This window comes from Rhincodon typus, chromosome 1 (assembly GCF_021869965.1).
Source record: "Rhincodon typus isolate 14 chromosome 1, sRhiTyp1.1, whole genome shotgun sequence".
Classification (NCBI taxonomy): Eukaryota; Metazoa; Chordata; class Chondrichthyes; order Orectolobiformes; family Rhincodontidae; genus Rhincodon; species Rhincodon typus.
The window spans coordinates 107,426,998-107,439,176 of record NC_063332.1 but is presented as its reverse complement, the minus strand read 5'-3'; the positions used below and the strand labels follow the sequence as shown (position 1 = coordinate 107,439,176).

General features: G+C 40.5%; 1 protein-coding gene across 2 annotated transcripts in view; it reads left to right on the top strand.

The window, feature by feature from the left end:
* Positions 1-12,179, top strand: part of arhgap24 (Rho GTPase activating protein 24) — a 437,625-nt gene that overhangs the window by 86,075 nt on the left and 339,371 nt on the right. The window contains exons 1-2 of one of the 2 annotated variants that reach the window (XM_048598093.1): positions 2,691-2,771; positions 8,628-8,827. In XM_048598093.1, coding sequence (XP_048454050.1) covers positions 8,648-8,827 — 180 coding nt within the window. In that variant the 5' untranslated portion in view covers positions 2,691-2,771; positions 8,628-8,647. Of the gene's footprint in view, positions 1-2,690; positions 2,772-8,627; positions 8,828-12,179 lie in introns of those variants that run through there. The other variant, XM_048598083.1, reaches the window with a different exon arrangement.

Below are 12,179 nucleotides of genomic sequence, written 5' to 3'. Positions count from 1 at the left end.
AGTCACCTCTCATCCTTCTTTGCTCCAATGAAAAAAGCCCTAGCTCCCTCAACCTTTCCTCATAAGACCTGCCCTCCAGTCCAGGCAGCATCCTGGTAAATCTAAACTGCTTTTAGAGTGGCTCCAGACTGCTACTAGCTGCCAAAACCTCAGCTCACTGCATGTACTAGGCCATGGGTTATCTTGATAGTTGTCCAATTTGGTCCAGTTGGCAGCACTGTCCCCTCTGAACTACGTGATCCAACCATCAGGTCTCATTCCAGGGCTACATACATAAAAACCAAGCTGACATTTCAGTGCAGCGCTGACTGTATACTGTACTCTCAGAGTTTACATTGTTCACAAGAGACTGGGGCCCCATGTGTCTGTTCAGAGGGATGTAAAACTTCCTATAGAACTATTTCAAGAAGAGCAGGGGAGTTATTCCCGGTGTCTTGGCCCATACCTAACTCTCAGTAAGGATCGCAATAACAGATTATCTGGTCATTGTTAAATGCACTCATAATTTTAAAAAAGTGTTGGCTACTGCGGATGTTAGTCTGTAATGCTGACACTGTCAAAATAGTTGAGAGAGATGTGGGTGCTCTCAGTACGGGTTCCAGTGCTTACTTTGTAACGGGCATGCAGGGAATTCTGTCCTGTTTAAAGCCAAGTCTGAAATTCCAAATCAGTCAATGGAAATGAAAATGGCGAGGGCTACATAATGGCAACTAATCCAGTATTGCTCAATTATTGAGAAAGTACTGGAGAAGCTGCAAGCAGTGAAAGGGGGAATGAGGCTAACATGTGACGTTGTGTGTTTTGGAGTGATGCCAATAAAAAGATGAACAATTAATGCAAAAATGCTGAAAGGTGTAGAGGTAGAGACAGATATTTAGGTTCAGATGCATAGTTCATTGCAGGTGCAGGTAGATGACAATGTAAAAAGGTCCCAGTAATTTGGGTTTTCTGAAAGGGGCATATGATGCAAGAGTAAAATGTAGATTGTACATTCACCAGAATATTATCAGATGATAAAGCATTTAATGAGAAGAGACTCATCTCCTTTCTGGGAGTGAATTTTCATCCTCAGTGCTTGGCAGTAGTCTTGTGGAGTACATCACCTATTGTACAATTGACCCGATATTGCTTCCATTAATTTAAATGGAGAGGCGATGGCCTAGTGGTATTATCACTGGACTGTTAATCTAGAGACCCAGATAATGTTCTGGGGACCTGGGTTCAAATCCCACCACGACAGATTTCAATAAAATATCTGGAATTAAGCCTAATGATGACTGTGAATCCATTGTCGATTGTCAGGAAAAACCCATCTGGTTCACTAATGTCCTTTAGGGAAGGAAACTGCCATCCTTACCTGGTCTGGCCTCCATGTGACTCCAGACCCACAGCAATGTGGTTGACTCTGAACTGCCCTCTGGGCAATTAGGAATGGGCAATAAATGCTGCCTAGCCAGCGATACCCACATCCTGTTAATGAATAAAAGAAAATAAAATTGGATGGGTTCTGGAAAAACTGAGTGATCCACTCTGCCAAATCAATGCCGTGGTGATGAGCTTGGAGCATTAACACAAAATCCATGATTTTGTAGAGGAGAATGACTGACTATTTTCTCGAGTAGTAAGGTTCGTATGAGCAAGTAATGCTTTACCACAAAGAGTAGCAAGGGAAACAACTGTGAGACTTCTTAAAGGAAAAACCGATAAAGATTTGAAATGGAGGAAATGAGGAAAGAGCAGAACTGAGGGTTCATTTTAAATGTTTACACAAAAGAATCAGCACAGACTCAATGGATTAAATGTCTTCTTTCAATCCGATAAATGCCTAAACGTCCCTGGTTCCAAGAAGTTAAAAAAGGATGTGTATCACTTTTGATGTAATGTTGTCTGCAAATGGGAGAACAATGGGATGTGTTGATGTTATTTATATTGTAACATTTTGTATCTAATATATATGAACAGCCATTCATTTTACAAATGCTAGAATAAGAAGACTGAGTTTTCAAAGAGTTATGCTCTCCAAACACTGTGGGCACATTGGCCTGTCCCTGTAGTGCTGACCCTTCAATATGCATGGTCATTGGGGCAGTGACATCTATTGGAATGGGACTGGCAGACACCTATTCAGTGGGGGGGATTTGCAGGCGATTAACATCCGTGTAGTCAGGGAGAGAGATGGCTTCCCACAAAACACAGAACCAAGGAAACATAATCTCTGTTTCTACATTGCAAAAATATTAATTTTACTTACAAATCCAGTATCGTTCATAATGACGGATTCAGTTTATGACACCATTTTGAATGATACTGTATAACATTTTTTATTATAAAAACCATCAGTGAAGGGAACATTTAGATTCTATTACAAAGGGACAGAATAGGATAATTATAAGTCGAGCATGATATTGTTTTAGAAAACATAATGTGGCATCTTTATTTATGTGAAGCTATTTAGGGCATTCCCCTAAGATGTGAAAAGGTGCGATACAAATGCAACTAATTTAAAAACTCTATCTTTGCAGATTCTGCTGAGGTAAATTATGAGAACCAGCAGAAAAGAAAGAGAAAGAGGATGTGACAGATGTGCAAAAGTATGCTGAAAAGGGAAAAAACCTGACTATTTTGATCGCACGTCTGTAGTTCTAGATAAATAAGACACAAGCCAGGATTGAAGTGGGTTACTGATTTCAATCAGAAAATCGCAGTTGTGTTGGTGAGTCTGTCACATTAGGGTATACACTGGTTTTAGTCCAAAGTCAAAGGAAAATAAGGTGAGTTAGAGTGCAAAACAGGCTGTAAAAAGCAATGGTTTTCTGTTTTTGGTGAAGAGAAATACATGCTAGAAGCAATTAGCCTATGTATGATTTATTTCAGAATGCCTTTTGAGTTGGTGTTTGTGAATTTTTAGAAGGAGGACCTTGACCACGCAGGTTTTCCCTGTACATTTGTATAAGATATTACAGAAATTGGTGTAAAATGTAGCCTGGGCCCATATTTGAATCTGGACTCGACGTCACATAACCAGCTTGATTTGACTGGAGCGAGTTATGTGGTGGCTGGTTTAGGCTGCACAAGTACTTCAGCCAACAGCAAACATCGACTTACACATCCAGTCTTGCTGGCTGTGAGCTTCTGGATGAGGTTGTGGCAGCTGTCTTGCTTTTCTGCCGTCATGAGAAATACTTCTTTTTTAAAACAGATTTTATTTGTACTGAAGAACCCTGGCTGACGCAGGCATGACACCTACCCTAGTCACTGCTGCAGTTTTGAGGAGCAATGGCATGAAGCTCTCGTTAACATTTTCAAGGTGCCTAATACCTGTTTGACAGCACATCCAAATGTTTAATTTGATATACCTTGTGTCCGTTTTACATTTCAAAAATGGACAGAATGCAATTTCTACCTGTTACGTAGAATAGATCATTCTGCATTTGTGTCAAATTGTTATTGGAAATGATGCACCCCTTTTGTGCTCTTCCATGTTGCACAAAGAAGAGTTTTGCACATAGAATATTACAGTTTGACAATATTTCAAGTTTGTTGCTAATATCACTTTGCCTCCTTTGGCAGATATAAAATGTCAGTTGGGTTGCTGTGACATTGATGATGAAGCCTCAAGGAATTGTCACTTTGGCCTTTAACAATGTCAGTCTTCATTTATTTGGGAAACTTTGGCTGCCTTGAACGAGCACCACAAGAAAGTTTTCAATATTAATGTATTGTCCATCTCTAAAATGTTGTGGTAGTTGAGGGAGAGGAAAATAAAGTTTTTGAGTGAGCTAAATTTAGTGGTGACATTAGCCGTAGTATAAAGTAACATGACTGGTGAATTTCAAGAAAATCAGAGCAAAAACAACAGGTTGTATTTTATTCTGTTTAACGCATTGGAATAAAGATAGATGTTTTTCAAGATTTGAATTATTTGAAACATTGTTTATACATTTGTAAAACAGAAATAGAGAAGGATAGGAACAGTACAGAAGTGTTCAAGTGCGCGACTGATGTCTGGGAACTCGAGTGCAACCTCAAGAGTGGAATCTCTAATGTCAACTTTCAGCTGCTGGATTTTGATTATTTATCTGTCTGAGGAGAAGCACACAAGAACAGTGTCATATTACGTCTTTGGAGCCTAAATTTCAACCCAGAGAAAGTACATTCCTTTTGACCAATGATCAGAAAGGAAGATCCAGATTGACTGCCCCAACTTTTCAGTTGAAGTTACACAAATTGATGTGCTGAAATGGATGAGGGGAGGGAAGGTGGGCAGAAACATTTTTAGAGAAACCTGCAAGGCTTTTGTAGATTTTTAAAAAACCCCGAAGAACTGCGGATGCTTGAAACAAAATCAGAAAGTGCTGAAAAAACTCAGCAGGTCAGGCAGCATCTATGGAGAGAAAGTAGAGTTAATGTTTTGAGTTCTGAAGAAGGGTCACTGGACATGAAACATTAACTCTGCTTTCTTCCACAGATGCTGCCTGATCTGCTAAAGTGTTTTCAGCAATTTCTGATTTTGTTTAGGCTGTTATAGATACATGTTTTGACTTTTAGAACATTAATTAATGGGAACTGATGTGAAAGATGTCAAAGATTTCTCATTTGAACAGTAAACTATGATAACCATACTTTTAATATCCTGCATTGTAAAGTGATTAACATTACATGTGGCATGAATCTCTGACATTGACAGCTTTGAGTTAAGAGAGTAGCAGCTTAATGGTAGTGTTACTGGAATAGTAATCCAGAGCCTTGACGAAACTCCAGTTAATAAATCTAAAAAATGTAGGTGGTTCTTTGAAGTGAGGAGGATGAGAAAGAGAGAGACTATAAGAGATGAGGGTGAAGTCATTGCAAGTTAAAGAGGTAGGAAAGGGAAGACAAAAGGCTAAGGGAAAAGCTGCTTTTAAAAAAGGGGAAAAAAAATCACATTGACAATCTGTGGCTGATCAGTGGTTATACTTTGTCATCCACTTTGCTTCAAAGTCAAAAATGCTGGTCTCAGTAATAATGATCATAAAACCAACAGATTGTTGTAAAAATTCATCTGCTTCACTAATGTCCTTCAATTTTTATTTTTTATTGTTCAAATGAATATTCTTTTAAATTGTTTCTATCAGATTCCACGAGGTGCTATGGGATCAGCAACTGTGAAATTATATTGAACCATAATCTGCAAACACATGGCCTGACATATACCTCATTCTACCATTACCATCAAGCCAGTATAACCGTTGTGGTTCAATGAAGTGTGTGTGTGAAAGCATGATAGCAGCGGTACTGGGCATACATATAAATAAGATGCCCACCTGGTGAAGTTTTAGCATAGGAGTACGTTAGTACCAGCCACGAAAAGCAGGTCAAATCCAATTTGGCTGTTACCATTCCATCAAATTACTGTCAAACAAAAGCACAAGTGGATGGTGTTGTTGAAAGTTTCATGTCATTACCCAGCCAGACAAGTGCCAGACATTGCCACCTCCAACAAGGTAGGATCTAACCATTTCCGTCTGATATTTAATGGCTTTGCCATTGCTGAATCACCACTTGCAACATTCAGGGATTACCATTGATCATGAAATGAACTGGAGCAGTCAAATAAATAATGTCACCAGAGACTGGGAATTTTGCTGTGAGTCACCCACATCCTGATTCTACAAAGCCTGTCCATCATCTGCAATTTGCAAATGAGGAGTGTGATAGAATATTTCCCACATGCTTGGATGGGTCTAGCTCCAACAAGAAGCCCATTCGATGCACAATTTAGGTTCAACCCCAATCTCTCTGCTTCAGACCTTGGCTCCAGTCCAAGCCAAGTCAAAAGAGTTGATTTTAAGGTGAGGTGAGAGTGACTGCTATTGATATCAAAACAGTATTTGACTGATCATAGCATCAAGGAGCCCCAGTAAAATTGAATTCAAAGAAAGTCAGGGGAAAGACCCTCACTGGTAAAAGGCAAATGCAGCACAAAGAAAGATGATTGTGGTTATTTGAGGTCAGTTATCTCAGCCCCGGAACTTTGCTGCACAGGTTTCTCAGGATGGTGTCCTGGTCCCATCTACCTTTAAATGCTACATCAATGCTTGCCTCCATCATGAGAGTAGGAGCTGTATTTTATAGCACTGTATCCCCTGCAATCCACCCCCCCGACCTTTCCAAACATAAATGTTCTGTCGCCATTGTTCACTTGAAGCAACTTTAATTGCCTAAAGTCATGATTTTTCAATCTCGTCTGGGGAACATAGCCTGCCTTAGAGAGTTCCCCACCAATCTGATTTTTCAGTGTCTCTGTAATCATAGCAGTGTAAGGTTTGAGTGATGGCCTTTGCTAGGACTCCAGGCACTGCCTGAATACAAAAATCATAGAGCTAGACTTCAAAATAAAACTAGGCTATTGGCTGGAGCTATTGGCTGACTCCAGTGATGGGGGAGGGGGCTAAGGGAGAAGTGGGAAATCCATTTTTCGGAGAGTTAATGATAAGGAATTACCTTGGTGTGAGGAATGGTTGTCCCCTAGGGGCATAGGGGCTTCCTAGAGGAGGTCTCCCTTCCTCTTGTCCCATACCCAGGCAGGAAATGTTTAGGGCTACTCACCTGGTGTCTGCCAACATCGTGGGCCGAAGGGCCTGTACTGTGGTGTACTGTTCTATGTTCTATGTTCTAGGCCTTTCTTTGCTGTCAGCAAAATGCAGAGGCAGGATAATGTGCTCTAGTGCTCACTCATTGATCATTTAAGGGTCTTAATAGAATCTAGGGCAGAATGCTGCCTGATGCCTTCCTACCTACTGTAAAATGGGAGATAGGATGGAGGTGAAAAGCCATGCACTGCATTTTATAAGACCCCTGTCTTCAAAATGCTGGCAGAGGGACTGTCTGTAAAATTCACTTCCAAAACTGGGAATGTTCATTGATGGTTGCACATTGTTCAGTGCCATTCACCAGTTCTCAGATACAAAAGCAACCCATATCCATATGGACCAAGACCTGGATAACATCCAGGCTTTGGCTGATAACTGGCAATTAACATTAGTGCCTCAGAAGTGCCAGACAATGCCAATCTCCAACAAGGTAGGATCTAACCATTTCTCTCTGATATTTAATGGCTTTGCCATTGCTGAATCACCACTTGCAACATTCAGGGATTACCATTGATCATGAAATGAACTGGAGCAGTCAAATAAATAATGTCACCAGAGACTGGGAATTTTGCTGTGAGTCACCCACATCCTGATTCTACAAAGCCTGTCCATCATCTGCAATTTGCAAATGAGGAGTGTGATAGAATATTTCCCACATGCTTGGATGGGTCTAGCTCCAACAAGCAGCCCATTTGGTCAGCACCCCAATTGCCTTCATCATAAACATTTACCCTCTCCAGGGTAGCATTATTCGTGAGACCCTCCTGCAGCTGAACACATGCCATTTTGTCAGTGGATGGCGCATGCATTCAGTGAATTTTGCATGCTCTGTGCTTTCAGAGCTGGAAATCTATCAACAGAATACAAAACAAAATATTAAAATGATATTATTTAAGGAGAAGCTTATGGATAAGGAAAGAACCCCTGGGAAATAGTGAGACTGAAAAAGTGACTGTCTGGAGATAGTAGTGTGTATTTTGTAGAAGATGCGCTACAGCAAGTCATCAAGACTACCTCAAAAGCACCTTGCAAAGCTGTGACCTTTACCAACTGGAAGGATGAGGTCAGCAAGATGATGGGAGCACCATCACTTGCAAGTTCCTCTGCAAGTCCTACTCCATCCTGACTTGAAACTGTATTGCTGTTCCTTCACTGATGCTGGTTCAAAATCCTGGAACTCACTTCCTAACAGCACTGGGGATATCCTTACATCATACAGACTACAGCAGTTCAAGACAGCAGCTCACTATCACCTTCTAAAGGGCGATTAGAGCTTGCAAAATTCCCAGTGGTACCTACATCCCTCAAATTTTTTTTTTTAATAAGTACTTTGCACTTAAATTAGGGAAGCGTAGAAAAATCACTCTGAACGGTTCCACATTTACTTCTGTTACGAATCAAGTTGCTCATAACATAATCAGGAACAGAAAAAGTAAGTGTGATGAACAATGTATAAGCTTGCAATGGGTATGCACACATTTTTTACCATGCAATCCTCAGCTGCAGTGCAAACAGTATTAGCCCCTGGTGGGATGTTTTGTGGCTACAGAATGTGTTCAGATTTCTCAAATCTGTAAGTGGATGTCACATACTTTAATGTTCATAGATATGAAGGTGCAGTCGAATCATTTGAAGTATGTGACAGGAACATTTATGGAAAAACCGTTGATTTGTTTACATTTGGGATAATGAATTACATGGGTACAAAGGAGGGGAAAATATCTCTGCATTGATTTTGTGCTATTGACATCTATTCTGTAGCATGAAATGGATTCTTCTTCTGCAAATCTTTTTATCATTTGTTTTCCTTGGCAGGAGCTGTCTGTGTAAGCTTTCAAGCGTGGGTTAGTTCTGATCTAGGCAGTTTGTGAGGAGGGAGTCTAGTCTGCAGCAAGATGAATGGATAAGGCGCTAAAATATAAAATCTGGTATATACTCTGAGATGCTAGATGTTTACTTATTTTCTTCTAATTGGTTGCTGTTTCTCTTTACCAGGGAAATCTATTAGCCTTATAATGGATGACCACAGTAGCTCCTTGAATAGTACCCAGGCTGGCCGAGCCAGACAAAACGTCATTAAGTGTGGATGGCTGAGAAAGCAAGGTGGTTTTGTCAAGACTTGGCACACACGGTGGTTTGTGCTGAAGGGAGACCAGCTCCATTACTATAAGGATGAAGAAGAAAACAGGCCTCTGGTAAGTAGGCCATTTCCAAAATTAATATCAGGCATCATGTCAATTTAGCGTACTTGTAGCAGTACCCTACTTGAGGTGATTAAAGTGTGGTTATTTGAGCTATTATCTCACAGGATTATAAGATACTGTAGCAGACGTGTACTTTTATATTGGTTGTTTATTTGTACTCCGAGGTATTATGCTTGTTTCTCTTCTGCATTTTTGTTTAACGTTTGCTGTGATTTTTGAAGGAGAGTTGAGTGGCCTCATTACCAATAATTTCAAGCTTTCAAAATAAAGGAGAAGCTCTGGCCAAACACAATATAAACGTGCTACACTGCATGTCATAATTCCAGTTTGTTAGTGACATTTTTGAGGCTTTTAGGTTGCCAATTTTTTAAATTCAAAGAATTATGGGTAATAATGGAAGGAAAACCAATGGGAAAACAATCACAAGTTGGCTAAAAGTACCTATTTATTTCCTGAAGGGTAATATTATAGGCAAGACCCTCTTGCAGCTGAACACATGCTATTTTGTCAGTGGATAGTGCATGCACTCGGTGAATTTGCATACTGTATGCTTTCAGAGCTGGAAATCTGTCAACAGGAATAGGAAATGAAATTTTAAAATGCCACGATTTTAGGAGAAGGTCATGGACAGTGGTTATGAAGAATCCCTGGGAAATTGCAAGACTGGAAAAAGTGACTGTCAGTAGGTTGATAAATAAATGCAGGAGCCACCATACCCGAAAACTTTGACGTTAATTCTGTTCTCGCTGGTGCTCTGAAATGATCAGTGCGTCATTTGAAATCAAATGTTGTAATTTGAACAAATCCTGATGACAGACGAGGCATGGAACACTGGAGTCCCCAATGCCATGTCTCCTTCCAGAGGCTCAGGACCTGGCCACACTGCAAGTGGGTCACCCTTTAACCATCCGCCTTCCTCCACCAACAACTCTCAGTCCTCCCGCCTCCAATCATTCACCATGCCCCCACTCTCCACCCCGCATACTCCTCGAAATCATTTACCTGATGACACACCAAAGCCAGAAGTTCCATGTTGGATCAGAGTGGAGTGAGCCCACAGCGTATCCTTCAATTCCGCCTTGTTTAATCTGAGTGATGGGGGTGTCGGGGGTGAGGGTTGCATGTGAGAGCAGGGGTGAGGAAGAGGCCAGAGGGACGGGAGGGAGTGAACCTAACAGGTTGAGATGACAGGAAGGTCAGAAGGGATTGTAAATGGGATAGGGAAGCTGTTGGGATTGGAGGAAGGGGGAGGACGATAATAATAGATAATATTCTAATAGTACTGTATAATGTCACTAATTATAGTGTTTATGATAACTAATATGATAACTATGATAACAAATAACACTATAATGATCACTATGGTCATTTGTCTATGCTAAACAATCACACACTTCATGTCATTACAGCTGGGAATTTGAAACATCCCTCAGACATTCTAATCTCTAGTTTTGAAACATTTATTCCTTAATCCCTTCTAGGATGAGGGAGTTTCTTACAGCCACTTGTCCATGCTTTGGTTTCAATTTTATTCCTTGTCAGTTGATTTCCAATAATTTCACCTAAACACTGCTGACCACTTTAAATGTTTGTAATCGTGTGGTTTGAGTGCTGTTTGATTTCATTTCACATTCATTAATTTCAATAGATCACAATGAGACACTCTTTCTGCACCCTGTGTATTTTTCGACCAAAGCTTACACTTTCCCTCATTGTTCATCAGCAACACGTGAAACGCCAGCCCATTCCACATTAATTCACCTAAAATTGCAAGCGTTTGTTAACCTTGATTCAGACCCTGGGCCCAGCAACATGAAGGCTCTTCTTTCTTGTGACTATGTCCTGAGATAAAACAGTTTAATTAAAAATGATGACTATTGAACTTATCTTGAAGTAGTATTGAGATCAAGGCTATATTTTAGCAATTCATCTTATTCAACAGTAGGTAATTAGTTTTACTCTAACACAATGTGACAGCTCACGTATTTCGGCGTGCTCTTGCAAAAATCGTAAAATCTAATCTGAAGTGAAGAAAAAGAACAGATGATGCTGGAAATACTAAGGAGAAGCAATAGCAGATTTATTCCACCCAAATATCCCATTGACGATAACGTTCTGCTTCATGTAGCTAGGGCAGCACGGTGGCTCAGTGGTTAGCACTGCTGCTTCACAGCGCCGGGTTCAATTCCACCCTCGGGCGACTGTCTGTGTGGAGATTACACATTTTCCCCGTGTCTACGTGGGTTTCCTCTGGGTGCTCCAGTTTCCTCCCACTGTCCAAAGTTGTGCAGGCTAGGTGGATTGGCCATGCTAAATTGCCCATAGTGTTCAGGGATGTGTATCTTAGGTGGGTTATATGGGGATGAGTCTGGGTGGGATGCTCTGAGGGTCGGTGTGGACTTGTTGGGCTGAAGGGCCTGTTTCCACACTGTAGGGATTCTACGATGAATATCGATTCTTGAGCCATAGTTAGTGTACAAAGATTGCTATTCTTTCATTGTCACAGGTGAAAATTGTAAAATTCCCAAACATAAACCTTTATAGCAGTAGATACTGGTTCATCATTGTTATCCACAACACATAAACAAAGCTTCTCCAATATTGTCAGTGACTTAACTAGTCAAAAGTTTTGTTCACTAATAGGAATCTCTGTTTTTCAGGAAGTAGAAGCATTGTATGGGGCCAAAATTCCTATCAGCCATAATTAGAGTGAAAAGTGGGTGTGAATGCAAGGGAAATATTGCAAAGGACCACTGCAGGTTCAGACAGAGCTCAGCAGAGTTTACAGATCCACCTGTTGGTTAAAAACAGCACAAATGTTCCACCCCCAAAAAAGAAAATTAAGAAATGTTGATTGAATTTGTTCACAAATTTATCTTTGTTATCTATTGCAGTTTGTCATTATAGTAGAATATTGGGGTACTTCTGAAAGGGTGATAAAAGTTGCGGATTTATTTTCTAGATCAGGTGATGATGAGGACAAGGCCTTCTGCCACACATTCCAGTCCTTACTGGGTGTCCCGTCCTGAATGAGATTAACTTTTGAATATTTGATTTAGTACTCTGGCGAAAATTATTTTACAACAAATTAAAACACAAAACACTGGAAACGTTTATCAGCCTGGCAGCATCTGTGGAGTGAGAAACAGAGATGAGCAGAAATAATTTTAATTTCAGTCACCTGATTGGAAACTTATGGTGTGCAGTTTTTGACCTGACTGATTTTACTCACCTGACTGAATGGAGAAGAAATCCAGGGCAAAGAGTAAGTCTCATGTTGCACTCCTCACTATCTCAATGGGTGCCACAGTTGGGGTAAAATTTTTCCACAGCTTTCTCATCT